This window comes from Zophobas morio, unplaced genomic scaffold, assembly GCF_036711695.1.
Source record: "Zophobas morio isolate AGI-343-1 ecotype UQ-CSIRO unplaced genomic scaffold, CSIRO_AGI_Zmor_V1 ptg000002l, whole genome shotgun sequence".
Classification (NCBI taxonomy): Eukaryota; Metazoa; Arthropoda; class Insecta; order Coleoptera; family Tenebrionidae; genus Zophobas; species Zophobas morio.
In genome coordinates this window covers 24720979-24744259 of record NW_026972107.1, presented here as the reverse complement: position 1 = coordinate 24744259, position 23281 = coordinate 24720979, and the positions used below count along the sequence as shown (strand labels likewise).

At 31.4% G+C, this 23281-nt stretch overlaps 2 protein-coding genes across 2 annotated transcripts; both read right to left on the bottom strand.

Moving 5' to 3' along the window:
* Window positions 1-5582: 5582 nt before the first annotated feature.
* LOC135131300 (tetra-peptide repeat homeobox protein 1-like) lies at window positions 5583-6998 on the bottom strand. Its single transcript, XM_064058971.1, has 2 exons — window positions 6881-6998; window positions 5583-6658 (listed from the first exon to the last, which is right to left on the bottom strand). The coding sequence occupies exons 1-2, from the start codon at window positions 6893-6895 to the stop codon at window positions 5678-5680; spliced, it is 996 nt and encodes a 331-aa protein (XP_063915041.1). The 5' UTR covers window positions 6896-6998; the 3' UTR covers window positions 5583-5677.
* A 4420-nt stretch (window positions 6999-11418) lies between these two features.
* LOC135122763 (splicing factor, proline- and glutamine-rich-like) lies at window positions 11419-22637 on the bottom strand. The gene is made up of 3 exons (XM_064047177.1): window positions 22530-22637; window positions 12476-12638; window positions 11419-12422 (listed from the first exon to the last, which is right to left on the bottom strand). Exons 1-3 carry the CDS (start codon window positions 22536-22538, stop codon window positions 11692-11694), a joined length of 903 nt encoding a protein of 300 aa, XP_063903247.1. The 5' UTR covers window positions 22539-22637; the 3' UTR covers window positions 11419-11691.
* Window positions 22638-23281: the final 644 nt, after the last annotated feature.

Genomic DNA, 23281 nt, shown 5'->3' with positions numbered 1-23281 from the left:
GTTTATTTTGTGTTTCAGGTCTTTTTTTATTGCAGATAATGCTGAATATATATTTTTACACTTTACTTATGAAAGTTATACAAAATTGGATTAGATTTGTACGAAGGTACATCCCAAAAAATACTATTCGTTGAATTATATATCGCTGTTTATTAGATGGTGAACAGTGTGGGTGGGGGTAGAAAAATGGGGTTGGTACCAACAAGATTACATACATTTTAATAAACCCTGTCAGTTCGTTGTATTGTATAGTTTTTGTGTCTGAAACTGGTAATCACAAGATGTCTATTTTTGTACTAAAAATTTTATGGTTGTAAAATAATTAATGATTTATAATGATAGTTTTAGATATTGAAAAAGAAAGTAAGAACAAAACTTGAAATTATACATTCTTAAAACAAATTGTCGAAAGTTGTTTCGGCAGAACTTCCCTCGCTCCTGAAATACAATGAAACATATCCAGCACTTTCGAGTTGAGTTTTTTCTTTACACAATTTTGTGATGATATCATAAACATTTTCGCAAGGACATGTAAAAATAATAGTATTCTATTCCAAAAATTTTCTGAGAAGATGGAGAGAGCCGTTCTTGATTTAATCAATAAAATAAATTAACCTATTCATTAATCTTTTTGAGCCACGTGTATAACTAAATCTAAGAAATATGAATGCAATGATAAATCAGAAGTAAAAACTCATCACATTTTGCACATTCTGGGTAGAATTTATTCGGCAAAATTTTGAGATGACGTCATCAATTTTTTGGGGGAAATAAATAGATATATATTTTGATTAACAATTTACCATGCCTAGAATAACTTTAAAACGTCTGCAAGATTTCAAAGTATTCAGTTTTGCAATTCTTGATTTATTCAATGAAATAAATTGACTGATCAACTGTTTTTTGAGTCACCCTGCATAAGCAAATGTAGAAAATATCAATGCAATGATAAATTGCAAGTACAGACTGATCGTAGTTTGCACACTTTAGACAGGATATATTTGGCAAAATTTTGAGATGACGTTATCAATTTTTGAGGGTTGATAAACAGATCCATTTTGATCAAAATTGTTGCAGCAAGTGTTGATTGGAGATCTTGAAAATACTCTTACGGATAAAATTTGTTCTTAAATTATTTCTGTTTATTAATTATTTATAATTATAATTTAAATGTTATGCGACAAAATACTCTTATCCTTGTGGTGTATGAATCCTCTTTGAGTTTTTTCCCAAAACGTCCAAATGTTCACAAAAAATAAGCCACTATTAATAACAGTTTACCACTGACGCACGATGTAGCGTCCATGGTCCAGTCATTTAGCCGTTTCTTTATTTTCTATTTTTCTCTTTATTGAAAATGTGAGAATACGCACGTTTTTATTTAATAAGAATTATAATAACATTATTCAGAACATTCTGTTGGATTGTGGCTTAATTAACGTTTTTAGTCCTCTATTTTTAGACGACAATCTTATTCAAATCAAATAACTTGACATTCTTCCGATGTATAAACTTCAAACACTCAAGCTGAGGGACCATTTTTTCCCATTGGTTAACCGCTTTAGATATATTTTACATTGTCCGTACGGCGTAAATGAACACTTTAGATCCGGTTGACACAATCTCAGTTAAATATTTGATTGCGATTAAATTTTTAACACAGTATTAAATACCACGTGACCAACTCTACACCAATCAGACGTAGCTAAACGCTTCGTTAAATGTGTCGTTAACTTAATCTCAGTTAAAATATTCTATAAACTGGCCGTTAGTGTTTTATATCACTAGAATCCTAATTTAATGCTCTATCAAAATACGTTAAAACAAATGTATATTGTAATTTACAAAAATATAAGTTTGGGTCGCGAGGCCGATCCATATATGCGTTCATATTTGTGTGGTGTACTAAATTTGGGTTTTCGCTTCAAGCTAAACGCAATGGCGTTTATTGAATTTCAATATTTTTATCCGTTCTCAAGATTAAGGTCATTGAGTTTTATTTGGAATGCTGTGACTTGAGTATTTTTAATAAATACATTGATTTAGAACGACGCATAATTTTTATGAGAAATGGTCTGAGAAATATGACATAAATGAGGAACAAAAACAATGTAACCACTAGGTATTTTGTTGACTTGTTATTCAAGGTGCTTCAAAAAGGAGCAATAATTCCATGACACGTTGTTAAGGACTGATTACACTAGTTTACAAGGTTTTATATCCAAAGACAAAAATAGCTGAATCTAAAGGATTTTGGCTCGGGAAATTCAAATGTGAAAGCAGAAAAAATCTATCACGTCAGGTTTTTGAGATATTTATATAAACATACCCCGTATTTCTTTTCTTTTATACAACTCTTGTAACGTTTTTATTTTTAAATATATATGAACATATAGTTCTTTGAGCAAATTTGTATCATTTTAAAAGATCATTTACGTAAATAAATAACATGAGTGTCAATTTTTCAAGCTACTAGATTGTCATCAATGTTTTATTTAAAATTTTTCAAGTATTGATGTTAGAATAATTGGTTGCTTTTGATTTTTCTACGGGAAGTGATAATAAAAATGTGAGGTTGGCCTCACAAAGATCTTTTAAAATGATACAAATTTGCTCAAAGAAATACAGGTTTATCTTGAAGAATAAAGAAGTTACAGGGGTTGTATCAAATAAAAGCAACACCCAGTATATATTATAAACATTATGAATTAAAAATTATAAACAGTAGCTTTTCTTTTATTGACAGTACTGACAGTTTCCCTTGTAATAGACCAACAGTAACACATTTTCGTCCCAAAATCTTTGATACCTTCTTTTTAAGCATATTTGAACAGGTCTTGCTTTAGGTACTATAATTTTACCATAAACGTAACAAAACTGATTTGCACTTACTTTGCACGATCTCGAAGACATTTTTATGTGACAATGGTGTATTAACATGAATCAGTTTGATACTAACGTGAAGGTAAGAGCAAAGTTCATTATTTTTGATTTATGAAAAAACCTGACGTGATAAGGATAATCCGTTTTAGGATTTGTTATCAGTAAGTAATTTAGAAGTAAAAAATATTTTTTTTTATTTTTGGATACGAAAAAAAGTTTAAATTTGTAAACTAGTGTTATTGAGCAAAGAAAAAGTAATTTCAAAAATCCTTGGACCCAAATGTACAAGGCATAGTCCTTCAAAGTTTAATTTTTCTTTTAGATATTTGACCATATTTGTATTTACTACTTCGTGCTGTATACATGAAATCGATCCGACTTTCATTATTCAAAATAATGTTGGAAGTATCAAGCCCTGATCAATACTTTTTTCATTTTATAATATTACAAAAGTTTAAAAATTGTTCACAATGAATAACAGTGGTTAATTCTTCACCTGTTTACATCCCGAGCGTAAGCTACGGAAGTATTGTCCATCGGGCGACTGGTTACTTTTATATTTTCTCGAGAAAATTAATCTCTTTCCATTTGTCTGTCTGTCTGTCTGCCTGTCTATCTATCTGTGTCCGCAGTCTGTGTCGATTTTAGACAGATATTCTTCAAAACTACAGGACTGATTGTTGTCAAATTTTATATCTGTGTTCCAGTTTTACATTTTGGAGCTGTCATCTATTATTAACAATGTATAAAAAGTGACAACTTAAATAATGTCGAGTCAGCACATCAAGTCAATTACGGCAGTCTAGGTTAACCATACCATTCTCTACTAGTCGGAGAGAAAAATCTGTTATTTGTGTAGAACATTAATTTCTTAAGCATCAAACGCGATATTATAATGACGTCTTCCGAAGCTAAGTGAAAAAATATGTTATTTTTAATAACCAAGAATTAATACGAGTATAATACTTAATAAAATATAACAAAAGCAGCGAAGAAATTGGTCAGTTACAGACTGGGCTATTTTTTCCATTCCTTCTGAGGTTTTAGAAACTTCTCATCAATATTTTTCGCATTTTTTTTTTAAACCACTCTCCAGCTCCTCTCACAATTATATCTATAATTAGTGATGTACCGTGTTGTAGCTGCATTTAGTGTAAACTTCAAGACAATCTGAAGTTTCAGTAAAAAGATTTATGAAAATTTCATAAGCAAAGGCTGGATGAATCGTAATTTATCAAGCGATTTCCGAAAATATTTTGAGGATCAACCAAAAAGGGGCAATGAAGACAAGGTTCAAATAGCAAAATACATTGAACCTTTTAATTAATACGATAAAATAGATTAACAAGAAGAAAGGGTTGTGGGTTAATGTTGCACAAAGAATTAAATTTCCAAGACTGTTCAGTAATCTTAAAATTATTTATTAAAATTTAAGGCTTTCAGAATTATTTCATTAAGTTTTTAATAAGGTTTAAAAATAAATTAGTGAATTTTTTAATTCAAATTATATGGTCCACTGAAACTAAATGATAATGATAATCCCAGTTTGTAAGCATCAGTTTCATATAATCGGCAAAATCAGCATTCGTACATAATATACATATTTAGTATTTTAGTTTAAGTAATTTATTAGATTCTTTTTTTTTAATGGTTACAGAATATTAAATGACCAGAACTAAAGAAAAAAAACACGGAGTATTAAAAAAAATGTATTTAATGCCACTATCTTTGTTGTAGCTGAAAGTACTGGAAATTAAAATTTCGTTAACGTCGCGCATGAAAATTTAGTGTATTTTATGCTTATTTTATTTCTGCATTGTTATGTGTTTGACATGGTAAAAAAACTTGGTCGGTAATTGTCCATTTACGAAAGTAACATGTAAAAGAAAATTTCTGGGAAAAAGAAACTCGAGTGGTTGCAAAATATAGTCATGTCCCGTCATATATTTTAATCTCACTCACTGGTGTCACATATACAACGTTTTTGTGAGATTAAACTTAAACATTTACCTACTTTCATGTCTCGTCGTGTCGGAAACTCCGAGTGACTCATTTCATTTTACAGTAAACTGATATCATTAATAAAATTATTTGAAAGTGGAGATCGCGCCCAGACGTTTTAATCATTAGGTAATAATAACGGAATATAACCAAACATATTCGTACTAGATTAATTTAGTCAATATGTCCCACTTTAATTTGCATAAAAACTGGCAAACAATGAATTATTTGTTCAGTTATAATACAACATCATTTTTTAATTTATTGCATCAGCTTTGTTCTCATTTTCTAAATTCGGATGTCTCTTTTTGGGATTAAATTCCATTACCTACCAGTAAAAATTTATTGCCTGGTACACGATTTCCTGTTTTATAAAATAGTTAGCAACGATTGCAAGATTTATCTGTTTCTTAAATTTATAAAAAGTTGATAAACAAGCAGTGACACAAATGTAAACATTGCTAAACACAATTAAATATTTCCACTTTCCAAGACGAATTTTTCAAAGATCAGAGCACCATCTAGTGAAAGTGGAGGTAATAAATTATAAACCAGTTTAAAGTGAATAAGGTTAACTTAATAAGGATATCAGTGCTTAATGACAACTGAATTGTTTACATGTGTTCTCTTATCAGATAGGAAGGAGCGGATAGTAAAAAGTCAATTAATATTTTATAAAAATAACTTTATTGCGCAAAAATGCAAAATACGTGAAACCACATGGGGACTAGTTTCTATCATGTATCATATGGCATATTTATAAATGAATGAAGATGACTAACATCACAGAAAATTACCATGATTTTAAGCTAGAACCTAATCCAATTCCATGGGATCCCAGCGCAATACCAGAACCGAGTCCTATGCTATGTCCACCAAGAGCAATACCGTGTCCTCCAATGCCATATCCTATTCCAGATCCATATCCGTATCCAATTCCAGATCCGTGTCCAATTCCAGATCCATATCCAATTCCAATTCCATGCCCGTATCCTATTCCAGATCCAAGCGCAATCCCAGATCCGAGCCCAATGCTAGACAAACCAATATCGTGACCATGGATGGCAACAGGTACTGGTTTTTTGACAATAACAGGATCTGCTACAGGTACAGGGTAAGGCTTGTGGATAGGTACAGGCACAGGTCTAGGTACTGGTACTTTAACGGGTACTGAAACAGGCACTTTCACTGGTACTTTAACGGGCACAGGATAAGGTTTGTCTACTGGCACGGGAATGGTTTTTATTACTGGAACTGGATAAGGTTTAGGTACATGTACGGGATAAGGACGGTCCACGGGGACAGGGACTGGGTGTGGTACTGGCACTGGAACGTCCTTGTGTACGGTGACTGGTACGGGATGTGGTACTGGAATTCCGACTCTGTTGGTGACGGTGATGTGGCGGGAAACAGAAGCTCCAAGGTTGATGGGACCATGTGCTATTCCAGAGCCGATGCCGATTCCAGAACCTAGACCGATTCCGGAGCCGGACAGCCCAATTCCGGAACCGACCAAGCCTATTCCAGAGCCAAGGGATGAACCGTAACTTCCTAGACCGAGACCGTATCCATGGGATGAAATTAGTCCGCTACTGCCACCATGTATCCCAGATCCCAGAATTGCTCCTGACGACAGACCACTGCCTAAAGCGATGCCACCGTGTCCAAGGCCCACACTCCCAACTCCCAATGCTAAGGATTCACCGTAGACACCACGTTTTGTGGTCTTCTTCTCCTCAGCAAAGGCGGCGGAGATCAAGAGAACAATGAACACCTGGAATGGCGTGAATTAAATTTAATAAGAAATAAGTGTGACTGAAAAGAGTCAGTGAACATTTTTCTGTAAAACCAGCTCAACAATAAAACTGTAAAACTACAGCACAAGCGATGACTTAAGTAATCTTTTTTTTGTGTTGCTCTTGTTACTGTAGTTTTATTTAAAACAGCTTTTATTTAAGTTGACCGATCTTTAACCGAAAATATTCGGTATACTTACGGTAGTCTTCATCATGCTTTATTAAACGGAGGACAGCAGAAGACTGGTGCCGATTGGACGGACATCTAAAGCTTTTATAGGAGATAGAAATCATAAAGTACCGCCATTATTAAGGGGGGCTGATGGCTCATATGCACAAACGAGTCGCCTTTCTACGGTGTACTCCCGAAAGATGGACTACTTTCAGACTTATGTAACACCGGTTCAGCACGTGGGACCGGAAGATAACAGACGACACATTTGTTAAGAGGGCGTGTGCTATGAATGTACTGGTCACATCACGATGCATAATCACTTCAAATGTCAGCGGTACACGCATTGGCAGTAGTCGTTATTTCGATTTTAATTAGTCGTATTTCCTAACATTTTCACTGAAACCGTCAATCAGCGAATGCAGTTGCACGTGTCCCAATTTAACACATCGTTAAGATGAAAAGTTATGAAGATGTCGACGAAATTTTTATGTTTTCGATATCGAATGCCCACAATAACTTTCTAGTTTAAAAATATTTATAAGATGATCGAATCACTATGTAAATGCTGGTCTAGTTCTATTAAAATTTATTTGCCTAATGGGCTGTTGAGCCGAAAGGAGTGCATAATTTGCACAATTTTGCTTATCTTTTTGACAATGTAATATATTGTGGGTATATCGTCAGTTTTTTAAGAAACGGTTCATTTTACATAATAAGCTGCTTTTGTTGCCTAATATAAGCATTTAGGTATGCTAACGAGTTGAATTAACACTTAAAACAAAGCGTTTCTGGAATATTTTAATAAATTTGACATTTTGTAAGAAAAGAAATAAAACAGTTTTCTTAGTGGTTGTGACTGCAGTAAATTAGTTTGTGAAATTACTCTTTTGCGAAATAATGTTTTAGTACAAAAAACACATTAGCGTGAAAATGCTAATTTATTAAATGCATTGTAGAGATTGATTTTATCTGCACTGTTACGTGGAAAGTGCTTCCACCTTTTTAAGTTTGTAGAAAGTAGCTAGATGGATATGTTGTCATTAGATGTCTCTGGCTATTAGATTCGTAACATCTATGGATTCGTAACGTTAGTAGTATAATGTATTGTATAATCACTAATCAATAATTACCAGTATCACCGTTTAAACAAACTACCCAAAATAAATTCAATTAATATAATTTGGGAAAACTGTAAACCAATTTATTTTATTTGAGCTTTTATCCAAATTGTTTGAAAACTAAAATATCTGAATATGAAAAAATCTTAAAAATGAATCTAGAAAAAACTTATAAAATCCAGTACAATTTTGAACAGAGTACGTTTTCGGTATTTTAAATTAGAAATTTAATTGAAATTGAAAAAAACTAGTCTTAAAATCAAACCATTAAAGCTGAATACAATTAAATATGATTGGCAGATATATATTTAGCTTTTGACGTTTACTAATAAATCTTTTTATAAAAGGCATCACAATAATGGTGTATGTTAGTTTGCTGAGAATTGAATAGTATGTCACTCATTCCAGCTGAGTCCACGGCCTTCGGTGTTAGATGATGTCTCTAGCGATCTGCTATCCTTTTTTTTTGGTGTTTTAAAAATACTCTCTTTGTCTCAAACTAAGTGCACGATGTATTTTTTATTGAATTATTATTACTGCTATAATAAATATAACATCTTACAATAGGCTTTCATTTAATATTGAACTTTTATTATAATTAATTTAAATACACAATTAAAATTTTGAATTGTATTTTCATTTTTTTCTTATTTATTTATTCTGTTTTTCTGAACCACACAAAAACAAGTAAGGCAATGTTAACATGGTGCTTTACTTTCGACAAAGTAAAGTCAAAAAGTGCTACTGAAACATGTGCACAACAGTGAAAACAAAAAGAACTGTTCAAAATCGATTTTCCCAATTTTTCTTGACCTCATATCTGTATTTATTAAATGTTGCAAGGACTACCGTCCTCGATGCCAAATACGACCGACAGTTTTTGTTGAAACCGAATATTCTATAACTAAAGATTGCATGACGGCGTTTCCATTTACACTTACTTCAAGAAGGAACTGGTGATGCTCTCACCAGTTGTCTTTATTAAATTAGGCTTTTCATGTTGAATTGGGGCAACTGATTTTATTGCCAGGGCCATATTTTCTCCACATCAGTATTTTAAACAAAGTTTCTTTAAATTCGTTTAGAAACAAAGAATTATCGCTACCAAAAAGCACCATCTGCAATTTTTTTTTTAATCAAACTGTTGCATTTAATACACACCAACAACATCTTAAACAATACAAATTCATCTTTAAAAATGAAGGTAATATTTAGCAAAATATAGAAATCGGACAGTTATTTTGTGACAGAGGGAGTATTAATTATAATCTACTTGTATATTGAAATACACCGAAATAAATTCTCAGTAATATTCGAACGAAGAACTATCTTTTTGAAAATTCAATTTTTCTTTAGAAGCATGATACGACATTTCCAAAAAAATCATAAACGTTGCATTACACTATAAGCTTCAAAGATGAATTTAGGTGTAAGTTAAACAATTAATTTTTCGATTGCGCCTTTTACTAAAAAACACATTGTTTTAATCACAGTGGTAACAGGTGAAATTTTCATAATAACCGTTTCTAAATATAGGTACCACAGAAATAGATATTGGCTTACATTTTCAGCGAAACCCCTATGCAATAAAAAAACATTTTTAGAATAGAATTAATAACTTAAGTTCATAGCAGTTAAAACGAATACAAAGAATTCATTTAAAAGTAAATATTGAGATAACAAAAGAATAAAATAAACAACGTCTGTTAAAATAAATTGTTGTTACAAAATTGTGCCAAAATGGGCTTTGCAAAAAATATTTTGCAAAATATAGAAAAAATTTCCAAATCGCCTGGAGTAGACGATGTTTGCAAAAAAAAAAAACTAATGCAGAAATGTATTAAGTATATATCTGTGTGGATATTTAAATAAATAAATAACAAGTACTTTTAACGTTATTAAGTAGAACAATGAACCGTTTCATGATTTAATAAAAATCCAACGAAAGCGGTATTTCCCTAAAAGAAAGCAGTAACACGTCATTACCTACAAAGAGTTCAGTAGGTATAACTTCTGTTTAATGGTTCTAGTATTGCATTTATTACTAACAGTCAAACGGTTCTACATTTTTAATTCATAATAACTTCTTGAAATTGCTCGTTCTGACATTTTATCCCAAAAAATTTTACCTTGCGTTGGTTACAAGTTGCTATGCGATTTTGAGTTGATTATGGAGAGATTATGATACAACAAAAGTGGCAGATGCTCCTTTAGTAAATGAAACATATTTGGCATAAAATTAAAAAATTACTGTGAAAAAATTATTAGTAGAAGGACAAGCAAAGGGGAACTCCAAGATCTACACACGATTAGGCAAAATAAAATTGGGAATGAAGTTGCGTAAATTCTCAGAGGATACTAAAGGCAAAGTCAGGCAGGTTCAAAGGAGAGCACAGTGATATCCTAGTATTGCGTATTTAAATTCAAATCCAGACAAATGTGATATAAAATCTTTTCTAACCTTTATAGTTGTATCTACAAAATTATTTTTATATAGTTTTACATTAGACTTTATATTTAATACATACTAAAATCATTATTACAGTAATTACGAAGATAATTTAATTTAGAAATATATAATAAATGATTTGCTCGTATATGTATCAACGTAACTATCGATCCTTTAATACAATATGTATAGTTAGTTTAAAACTTTTGTAATCTTATACATTATTGATTATTAATTTATTATTAAATTATGTAAGAATTTCATTACTTAAAAAATAGTTTCTACAGTAATTTTTATTTTAATTAATAGATAAAACATTTGCCCCATATTTACACCCACACGAGATAATTAATAATTTAAAGTTTATTAATAAATTGATCAGTAGCTCTGCTGCTCTGCTGCTATAAATATTACGTTTCGTTCACAATTGCTGGTTTTCTCATCGATTTCACAGAATTCCACCTTTTTACATTTCTTTAGTGTTTCGACAAAACCGACGTTCATTTATTAATAAACTAAAATCGACGATTAATGAAGCTCTGTTTAATTATCACAGTTAAGGTTTGTGGCATAATTACAGAGATTTTAAATGTTCAGTGATAATTTATTCAGACCGCTGTTAGGAAATCACGTTTTTGTAAACGGACTTGTATGGAAAATCAGGAACTGACTTGACAAGATTTTTTCGGTTTCTGATGCTTGCGCTGCTATAAATCAGTATTGCAAAAAGAAGGAAACAAGTTTTGGTGAACGCATTGTAGGTAGTGACGTGTTACTTTCTTTTAGGGAAATGCTACTTTCGTTCGATTTTTATTGAATCATGTAACGGTTCATTGTCATGACTCATGACCCTTGGAGTAGTAAACTGCTTTCATAATCGATGTCGACGCTTTTTAAGGTTAATGGATCTATAAACGCTTGTAAGGTAAAATAAAGCTTTATTTATTAAGAGCTTAGACAACTTACAATATGTTACATAACATACAAAAATAAATCTTGATATAGTAAAACGTAAGACACTTTTTATAGTAAGTTTATAGTAACTGTACACCTAATTTTCGAAAAAATAAATAAATTTACAACAATAACTATTCTAGTTGGGTAACTTAAAATATTGATTAATACAATAGTGAAAAGTCAACCTATTTGGTTTATCACTTTGGAGCTCACATTTCTGTACAAGAGTCTTTTTTTATTGATAATTCACAACTATATCCCAACAGCGCATAATACTTAAATATATTAACGAATAAATTATTACCTCTAGCTCTAAGCTAGTATGGGAATCCCTTGCAAAGAGGGATGTCCTACCGGCAGAGAAAATTGAATGTTATTGGGAATCTGTGGCACCTGTGGAATCTGCAAAGTAGTAGGCGTGGCAAATTGTTGCCTGGTCCTTGGTGGCCTAGGTGGATTAGGTTGTCCAAAACCAACCCTATTAGGTGGTAAATATTCATAACCATTTTGGTCTAATTGTGGCTTTTGAGGAACAAGGAACGGACCTCCGAAATCTATGCTACCAGGATAAAATCCCCCAATTGGAGGTGCAGGTTGTGGGGGCAGGGGAGTAGGAACTGCTGCTGGGAGTAAATCTGGGGTTGCACGAATAGGAGGGTACACTGGTACGTTGGCTGTTGGTCTGGGACGACTACGATTTTCTGAATATCCAAGAGACCCAGAACCTAAAGCATACGCTCCATTGCCTAGACTAACTACTCCGATCGAGCCTGATCCCAGAAATACCGCGCCTCTGGATGCTGGGATGTTGGAGGCTACAGCGTTTACAGGTATGGCTGGTTGGGGCATCTGAGGAAGGATCGCTGTACCTATGCCTGGTGAAGGAATATACTCTTGGCCTTCCATGACGGGTTTATCTAAAGAGTTGGAGACTATTCCGTAAGAAGCTACTGGACGAGGTATGATTGTTTGAGATATGGCAGGGGGTGGCAGGTGGCGTGGTGGCGGTAAGTCTACGTTGAGATTGAAGTCCCCTGTTGTCACTGCAAAAATAATAAAACTTTAAAGAGGAGAAAAATGGTGATTTTGGAGCTACCTTTCCATCCGGTTGGAGCAATATTTAGGTCGTCAGAGTAAGTGAATGATGGTGGCGAATCTGTGAGAGAATAATCTCCTAGAAGAGAACCCCGCTTCGATTTCTTGAGTTTGGCATTATATGCTGGTTGTAGCCCGATGAGAGCCAAAATTGTTATTAGTTGCTGTAAAATTATAAGTGATTATGTATTTACCTGTGCAAACAAATGATTTTTAATTTTGTACATTGATAAATTATTTGTTTTGTTGTTTGATTTTTGTGTGTCTTGATCTTCCAAGATCTTCAAGATTAGGAGTATTATTTTTTATTCGTTTCAGATTGTCTATAAGAAATCTTTCTTCATTTTCTCTTTAGAGTAGGCAAACATTGTCCTTTGACTCGTAGTGTAATATCAAAACAGTGAGAGGAAAGTGAAAATGGAATTTTGAACAAATGAAAGAAAATGTCTAAAACTGTTCTCAGTTGAAAGTGCTGCTACCCCTATAGCTAATTAAATAAAATTTTGCTGCAACTGCAAAAGTTCGTTTTTCCAAATTATGATACAGGAAAAATACAATTCTGCTGTCACAATTTATTTAAACTATTGAGGTCGCATATCCTTAAAATATGAGCCCCAATTTAAAAACGAGCTGCATTCAATAGTCTGTTTTAGTGCTACAAGAAGTTGAATATTAGAGACACTTGAATATGTTCATTTAATGTTTCCTAAACCCTTTTGAAATTTTGTTGCAATATTACTAAAAGTTACGCCAAACAGTAGGTATTACTTGCAAGATCCGAATTAGAAAGGCAGTTGCAGAAATTAAGTATGTAATATGATGGGCTGAAGAAGTAGTGTAGTGTATTGTAGGAAAGGCTCCAAGGAGTGACTGCAGTTCAGTAACCGCTCTAAATAGAAGAGTCATACAACTGGCATAAATTCTAACACAGAAAAAACATGTGACGACTTTGGAGCTCTAGTTCCAAATACCTGCTGGTAGGTGTTTGAATGTAAAAAAATATTGCTCAATAACCTTTCTAAAGACATGAGACCTTCAAGTTCCTTTCTGAGGGAGCGTTTACGTCAAGGTAGACTCGAAATACTACGAAAGTATTTTGAACAAACTTAATTGTCCTTAATGTTGACAAACGAGAGCAAATACAAATGAATCGGCGATAACCTACATTAAATGAAACTTTTATACACCTTATTTTCACCACTAAATTGTCAGGTTTTAATTGTTTGCACGTTGAAAAATGGACTTCCATTTTATCAGAAATTTCTGGTGCGTATGGACTAGGTTTGACATCGGGAACAGTGATACCTAGTTCTAAAATGTCTCATATAGAGTACCCTGAAATGGATGGAACACATTTTTTACTGCGTTTACGAATGACGAAGTGGGATAATAATTTAGATTTAACCATAAATAAAACCAAATTTAGAAACTTACATTAACCAAAATATAAGGAGTTTCAATTCTCTGGGTAAAAGATTTATTTCTTTACTTAAGCGTTGTAGACATACCTATTATTTTTTATATTTCGCCACAAAGAAAAATAAAGAATTAATCAATACTATCAAATTGTTACAATAAAACTGAGGTGGGCCATGATAAAAACTGAACACTTTAGAATGTTGTTAATTTCCTGACAAGTCAATGAAAAAATATTATATAATTAATATACATTAGTGGTGATCCTGTGGAAATAGATCATGGAAATTTAAAAAAATACGACAATGACAATATTAAAAATTTACTAAGCCAGCTGATAATAGATTTAATTACAAGACCAAGCTTACGAAAAACACTGTTTGTAACATAATTTAATAAAATTGTGCTAGAATTAAAAAAACATTAAATGCTTTGGCACAACTTCATTCATAACTTTGTGCTGAAGTAATAAAGCTGTTCATAATTAACTAGCAAACGTTTTACTCGTAAATGCTAATTGTTCATAAAAATTAAAACGAAGATAAATAGTCCCAGGCACATAAACGGTAATAAACGTCAAATTTAAAATTATCGACCAGTTATTGTTACTTCTGGTTTTTCAACATTCTCCGGATACTGTTATCTATCTAGGTTTAATAATTTTGTACTGAAATGTAATATATTAATTTAATAACAATTTAGGTTCATTTGAGTTTACGATACTTTCTCTGCACTGCAGGAGTTTTGGAATATTATTGGATATTAAAAAATTTGTCGCTTGTGTCTTTTGTAAGTTTCTGAATAACTTTGAAACAGCATGTAATAACACGAAGCTGTGACAAATATCCCTAAGAACTTTTGGTTAAAGACTGCCACTATTTTAGGACTTATTTCATTTTTGTTTTAGACTAATGTCTTAAAAGGTAGGTCCAGGACGAAAAATATTAAAATTTAAAATATCTGCAGTAGATGTGATCTACCTAAATGTAAAATTTTAGTACCGATGTTAAGAGAAAACTTACAAGGCAAGGGTAAGTTTATTGCTCAGACCTAAATATATTTTAACGGGAATTTATTTGTAAAAATAAAGAGATTAAGCGATACTTGGATTAAACAATATTAAAATAAAATTAAAATTTTCGCTCGCATTGTGCTGAAAATGTAAAATAATATAAAGCAGTTAATAAATTTAAACATTTAGGAGTACTAAAACCAAATTTAGGAATTAAATGTTCCAAATGTGAATATATTTTTTATGTACGGTGTATGCAGTTGTCTAGTGAAACGTTGATTTTACTTATCGTTTTTTGGTTAGATATAGCAATAATTTTCCAAAATAATATTACACTGTTTCAGAAGTGAAGGACATTCAAATAAAACGATTAAGAAACGAAAAATAGTCCCTTATCATTTATGTCTTCGATTGCTCTTAATGTTGTTTTTTTGTTGAATACTTTTGAATATAAATTTGATTTTTCTCGCCAAATTACTGAAAATTTTGCAGACTGTTTGAGGATTAGATGGTCTGAGTTTTTTAATGTGCATATTTTATGAAGTGTCGTTAACACTTCAGCCGCTGTCGTTGTCAGTTTAAGCGTTTACTCTTGAGAAATTAAATAACTGTTTACTTACTCTTGCCCTAATAACTGAACGCAGTCACTAAGTTAAATATTTAAGTTATCTTTTAAGTCCCTCTTACTCGATTTTACTTGTTTATAGCATGCTATAAACTATTGTAATGTTAATAATAATTTAGAACACGTTGTTAGTTATTGCCTACGATTTATTATAATTTGGGGTAAGTTAATTACCGCGTTATACTCTATCTGTCTGTGTTTGGATACAGTTAAACTGATAACGACACGACGGCAGTTATACTGGCAACAGACGACAATAATTACATTGTCAGTCGTAATCAGTTAAACTGACGCTTAAACCAGCAAAGGCAGGTAGTTGGTGTGTCCATCAACAATTAAGCGTCAGTACTTGATAGTTTAAACAGTTGATAATATAACTGTCAAAGGTTAATAATAAATCGAGCTAGCAACGTCAACGCTTTACTAACAAGTTGATTAATCCTTAGAAGGCTTTGTAGGATAATGTCTTCTAGCTGGATGAATACTTTTCTTGTTGTTACATTTAATTTTGTCTTGATTTTGAATATTTAATAAACCTAGCAAATCTGTCAACAGAGAATTTTTAGATATCGTTCTTTAAACACTCTTTTTTGAATTTCTTATGATCAACTTTGAATATTCATATCACCATACATAAGGAACTTTTTGTGTGATCGCTTAAATTTTGCAATTTTATTAATCGGATTAAATACTTTTATCTTCTAATCTGAAGAAAGAATCGATTTTAGATTGTCAGTTTCTGTATATTTAAGAATTTAGAGCAACCACATTGTGGCGTTGAATTAGTGTCTCTAGCAACACAGAGTATATCTATAGCGTCCCAACTCAGCTTCCTTATATCTTAGGAATGAACAGAAATATCGAAATTCTGTAAAAGCCATTGTTTTTAGCTTGAAGGTGGAGGCTAGTACATTACAAACATGAACATACTAAATTAAGCTTTTCGCTTCAAATTAAAACCAGTAACGTTTAGAGAATTTTAATACTTCTTTCCGTTTTCAAGTTAGAAGGCCGCGGGGTTTTATCTTAGACATCGGTATATGATCCTGTTTCTGTTTCTGGTTGGTTCGTAGATGGTTATTGACGATTCTTTATAACGAAATGATCCTTAAATATATCCTTTGAGTTTGGATGTTAATGTAATGTTACACTACACTTTTTGTGTTATGTGTGAAATCAGGATTTTATAAAGTGCAGATAAACATGAGTTTGGTTCTGCTTTAATGGATTTATCGTGCTCTTGTCTTTTATTATGAATATTAAGTTTCAACAACTTAAACTACAATACTGAAATGTGGTATGGTAAATTAACAGACATATTTCGTGTTAGTTAACCTCAAAGTCATCATCAGTTACTGCGAGTTCAGAGAAAGTAATGGTATAATTTCATGACTTAGGAATTAAATACACTTGGTGTAAAAGAAACTACATATTTTCGAACGCAAGCATGAATGAACATATTAAATAAAATTACATTCAAAATTCAGGCGATCTTAGTTCTAAATCAAGACCGCAACAATTGTACCGTAAGAACATACGTGCTCAAGAGAATGTTAACCAATATCGTAATCGCATTCAAGTCTCCACTATAATTTGTCGTAAACGAAACAATATTTTACGCTACATACACGAAACTTCATGTATTTCAAGTATCAAATTAGGTCACAAATGAAGTAATCTTTTATCTGAAAGGAAATGTCGTTCAGCTTTGTATTCTTTGCTAAATTGTCTCAGTTAATGACTACTATGATTACTATGTAATATAATTCATTTCGTTTAAAATGCAGGTTCCGTTTTACGCAATCCTTTATAAACAAAAATAGAAATAAAAACAAGCTCAAGGAAGAAATACTGAGGGTTTATTGTTACATTCTGACGGACGTCGAGGCAAACTTCAATTTTAGCCACAACATAGTACATGGATGTATAGTTCAATCGCAATTTGGAGTTGTAGAACTTAATAAAACGACCATTTCATTGTGACCACAATTTCGAAGCAGACGTGTAATTAGTAAAGTAATCAGTTAAGTTTATGCGTTAACTTTCCGCTTAAAATACGTCCAAAGAAGAAAATTACATTTTACAGTCAATAAAATGGAGAAACGAAACCATTCTACTGTAATAATTGTTTTAACGCAAATCATCCTAATTAAATTTTACAGAATTTTACGTTCTTGTTAAAAGTGAATGTAATAAGGTACTAACTGGGCAATTAAGTGTAGAATGTAAATTAATGCTAATAAAAAATAAAAAAAAGAATAACAAAATTACATGTATCCATCATGCGTTCGATCGCCTTTTACTAATAACATAAATGATTCATAAAAACAACACTTGGGAAAGCTGGAGGACAAATTTAAAAATTCAAATCTCGTCGGGCATCAAACTCTCACTGTGAAAACATTCAATCAAATTTTGTTCTTTTTGTAGCGAGGTCTTAAACATTGAACTAGTGATCTTAACGCTCTTACATAAAAAGAGTTCAAGTGCACAAACTGAAAGGTTTTTCATTCCGCGCACTATAAAAGTTTTTTAATCTCTTCACATGCATCGATTGCATGAATTGAATATACTTATGTCAGAGTATTGCATTAAATTTTAAAAGCACTCCGTAATTGGAATACTGATAAAGCATTTACCCATTGGAATGAAAGTAAGCATTTGCTGTAAGTACAAAAGTGGTATAATTTTGGGAACAATTGACCAATATTGATTGTTGCAAATAGTGAATAAAGCAGTTGTGAATGTTAAGAAACTACGAGTAAAAGTAAACGTGTCATTTAAATGTAACGCCTGGCCGCAATTAATTATTTTAAATTACAAAAGTAGTTTTTAATTAATATACACGATGTAATTGCGGGGTTTTTAGAAAATGTCTAATTTGTGAAGTTTACTGCTATTAGCGATGTCTCAATAGGACAAAATTCCGTGCCATTTGTGAACTTGAAAGATGAGTTACTTTTACTTTAAAGTTCAGAACCGAAGGTGACATCCTAAATTAAAAGTGAAAAACGATGTATTTAAAAATTTGTTTCGAATCTGTGATTTATGCTATATGCGTGCTATTTGTTACTGTCGTGTTTTTTTTTAAACAATTATAAGAGTGATTGCTATGTTTACCTTGCATACTTGGTTTTATTAAAATGTGTGTTCACAAGTATTTTTCCTATCTTTTATTATAGTGTTGCAATATTCAATAATCCCGTACAGCGACGGCAAATAAAACAGGACAAGTGTTTTTAATCCCAAGCGTAGTTACTTATGACCACGTATGACTAACCTCATTAATTTGTTCTTGACAGTCGTTCACAAAAGTTCTAACCTAGCAACTGCCACTTGTCTTAGCAGAATCGATTACGTTATATAAACAGATTTATACAGTCACTGTGTCAATTTGATTCACTTCGATTAAAGTCAGTTCGTTTAATGTCTTCTAAATTGCAAAATAATTAACATTTCATGCATAATGCATTCTTATGGGTCTAACTTTTTGCTGTTTTATATAACCATTATTTAGCGGCCCCATTCACTAAATTCACTTCTATTACTCTCGTTAAACTACTTTAACTGTACGAAATTATTTATGAAAAATTAATTGAGTTCTTACGTAAAAAATGCTTGCTCTGTGAAAATCTCACTATAAATTCATGAGGAACTATAATTAAGTAATGAAGGAACTTTTTTATTGATTATTTGAAAACTACACGCTTCACCTATTCTATCTTAAGCAAATTACTCACCGGAATGGCTATTATTTATTCGAAATTGTCGTTTTTTGCTCCAACATAATATATTCTCGGAAGTAAGATCCACACGTACACGAAAAGAAGGAGTTCAAGGTTTTAAATTAAATACTACAAACTTAAGTTCCCATTGAACTATAGTAGAAAAACTTTTATCCTGTGTCAGTAATTAGGAAATATCCATATTTAATTAAATTCGTTACGTAGTTTTTGTGGTAATTTGATGATTTACGCTTCTGAATATCGACCTTGTCTTCAAACCTGCGTCTTATGTGGTTGTGCTGATTGTTACGGAAAATTTGGACTTAATTTGGAGACAATTTGCCAAGTCATATATGACTAACTTCAGAAGAATGCAACTTCTGTTAGAATCAACAGTGTTACACAAAAATTAGTTTCGAATTAATTTCTTAATTAAATAATTCTACAATTAATTATTCATGCGTGTAATGAAAGGAAAAGTATTGATTCAAACCTGTTCGAAACATAATGTTACGAGATGGTTTTTAATTTGATGTCATATTTATTGCGTGTTAATTAATATGAATAGCCATTGCTACCAATACCAATTTTTGTAGACTAATTATAATTACACTTCTAAGAAGCAAAAGTCATGATTCTTAATCGAATTTCAGTATAAGAACGTGGTAACAAAGCTTGTATAAAATATAATTAAAAATGTGTTATTGTCCCAAAATTTGCTGAGCTGTTTATGTATACGTAGCAAAGATACATGATAAGAATTTTAAATAAAGAAATGTCGAAACTGTAACTGTCGGTATTAATTGACCAATACGCATTACTATCTAACAGCAATATTTAGGTAATAATAACACATTTTTATTGATTTCACTTGCAGTTAGCGTAATGGTTAGTTATAATTTATCTATGGCAAGAAATATCACAAGAAATTGTTATTACACTCAGACTGTACCAGTTTAAAAGTTGAAGAAATTATATAAGCAACACATGTTTGAATGTAACTGAGTAATTGTTTAGTTATATAAATTTTTATATATATTTGCTACAGATTTTTTGTATTCTTAAGATTATAGACTTTTTACATATTCTGATGCAAGAAACAATGCTAGCTTATTATATTGCATAAAACTTAGATATGTCTCAAATGTTTAAATAATAAAAGAATATTACTACTGAATTATTCTCTTACTTATATTAAAAAGTTTTTTTTGAAAAAGACGGCAAATTATATACTTCAATAGAAAGTTGTGTCCAAAATTTTGCAGTTTAATTACTCAAATATTAATTATGTCAAATGTAAACATGGGTGTCATGTATTTTTATTACCAGTTTTTTTTTTTATTAACTGACGAACAAATGTCTGCAAACGATCGCTTGGAAAATTGGGGTTACGATAATTATTTTTGGGAAAGCAAATTAATAGTAACAGTTTTATAAATTATTTATTCAAGTTTTTTTTTTAATATTAAACTTGGCATGGAATTTCCATCAACTTTTAAAATGAACAAATATCTGTTTAATATTTTTAACAAAATAGCTTTTACATTAATTGACACAAAAACGGCCTCATGATTTTTAATTAACATAAATGTAGTACCCTTTTTGGCGCCAAATTTTTAAGAACGACATTTTTTTTACAATGTTCAATTGGAATTTGATCTAGTAATTATGAGGTGAAAATAAATACTGTCATGATTCGAGGCCACCGCATCTAATATCTCTATAATTATCGCTGAAACTAATATTGAAATTAAATTCGCTGCAAAATGAAAAAAAAGGGACAAAATATTCTTTTTTAATGTACAAGAAATTTTGTCTTAACTGGTCAACTAAAATTACTTCAAAACTACTACCTGCAAAGAAAATAAAATTTGCAAAAGGAAGTCCGTAATTACAATCTGTTTAGAGACATCTTAAAATAGATTCAGTACTTTCATTTCTCGGTTAAACCAACTCTTTACTTTTTTTGCTTCAAAAGACTGTTATTCAATTAAGATTATTATTTTTTATGAAACAATTAGCAGTTTTATTTTAAAGAGTTCCGAACATTTGGAAAATTTTGAAAAATTTTTCAGAACTGGTTACAGTCTACTACAGTTTTCAAAATAGCGTATTTAGAAAAAATAAACATTTTAAAAATAAGCAAAATTTATCTTAATTAATCAAAATGAAAGTGCTGCAATCAAGGTTGTGACGTTCTAAACTATATTTTATTGGATAAATTCTCCGTTAAATTTATGTGTTATGAATTTTTTAAAGCAATTTTGACAAGCCAGTTGACCCCTTGCACACATATGTTATTCCTAGTGAAGTTAATAGATATGATTTAAACATCATTAATCATAGAATCAAACCTGTATCAGTTATGACCAAATAAAATTCTTTACAGCTGTCACAGAATAATAACGAATCACACCTTTTATATAATTAGTTATTGAATCTTGTTTTCACACAGTGACATTCATTCCAAACCTCATATGGATGTTCCTAATTATAATTTGCGTTGCAATGAAACTTTGTATGATTCGCTTGTAATAAAAAATTACTATTCCCACTGACAGATCGTTTAAGTAACTGTGCGTGAATTTGAATAAATGTGTGGAATTGTATAATAATTTATGCAGGTAATTAAATGCAGAAAGGTAAATTATAAGTCTGTAATTTCTATTTTCTCGGCTGCAGAACTTTCTGCTTAATATCTATAATCGTCATAGATTTCCGTTATCGATTAATTATTACATTTCTATTACCGATATGAAAACTTCAGGTATGTAAAGCGACCGTGTAACAGGTGATCTACGGAACTGTGTTCAAATCGTGACAGATTTATTGAAAAAGCAACATTTAATTAGCTCACATTAGAATGGTCTTGGTTAAGTAAGTCTAAATGATCAATAAATTCACATTACACCCAATAATACCAAGCTTAAAACTGATCGTTGCATTTTTTCAATTAACCTGAAGTCGTAAACTTATCATCAAAAACAATCACTCCGATTTAATTGAAATTTCAAAATAACTTCTTGATTGAGGTCACATCACGTGTAAAACGTCAAATACAACCATAATTTGGTGCAATTACTCTAATTGCACCCGACACTCGATTTTTGTTGCATGAACTGAAGCATGAAAACTTGTACTACGCACAAAGTAGTTAATTCACAATTGACGACTTAATTTTAGAGTTAAGATCACTGCCGGCGCACTTGATAACTTAATAAAAATGTTACAAATAAAATCAAAGAACACAAAAACTTAACAAAAATGTAAAAATTACCGTTCTCATTGCACTTGCTAACACGTCGAATAGTTCAACAGCAAATTGGAAGAAGGCTTATATACCCCTTCACTTTTAACTACAATCGGTGTAATATAAAGTTTGAACCGGCGGTGTTTGTATAGTCATTCGTAGTTTATAATGGTAGGGCATTGCTCGAAGTCTAAACTCGAGCGCTTTCGCCAAAGAGCTCCACCCTTGCGGTAATCTTGGCTTGTGCTGTAGTCGCCTCTTCCGGTTAACCGGAATAATTAATTATCATAATACTCAATTAGAACAGAATTCGGATACAGGAAGCAGGTTCGCCGAAAAAACCCGAGGCTATATCTAAAACTTACATGCCTGTTACGTTCTACATAGTTATTTGTTTGGCGATATCAAATAGGCCCAAAATAGAAAGCAAAATATTAATTTATTTTTGCTTAAACTTTTAAAAACTCTGCAAAGATTTTTTACCCATAGGGTTTAGACTGTCATGTAGTTTTAATGTAACTTTTTCAATAAAATTCACTTTATTTTTCTTTTATGTTGGTATTTAAAATTACACATCCATCTTTTGTAATTTGTAAAAATTTGTTAGCTGCATAGTAAAAAAACTTAAAATTATAAAGTTACATATTAAATTAAACTTTACGAAGAAAAAATAAACCTATTTGGATTTCCAAGATGCTGAGGTATAGATTTTCGATTATAATTTGGGACCATTTTGATAAAAATAAATAACTTAGTTGAATGTTTAATTTTTTTCAGTA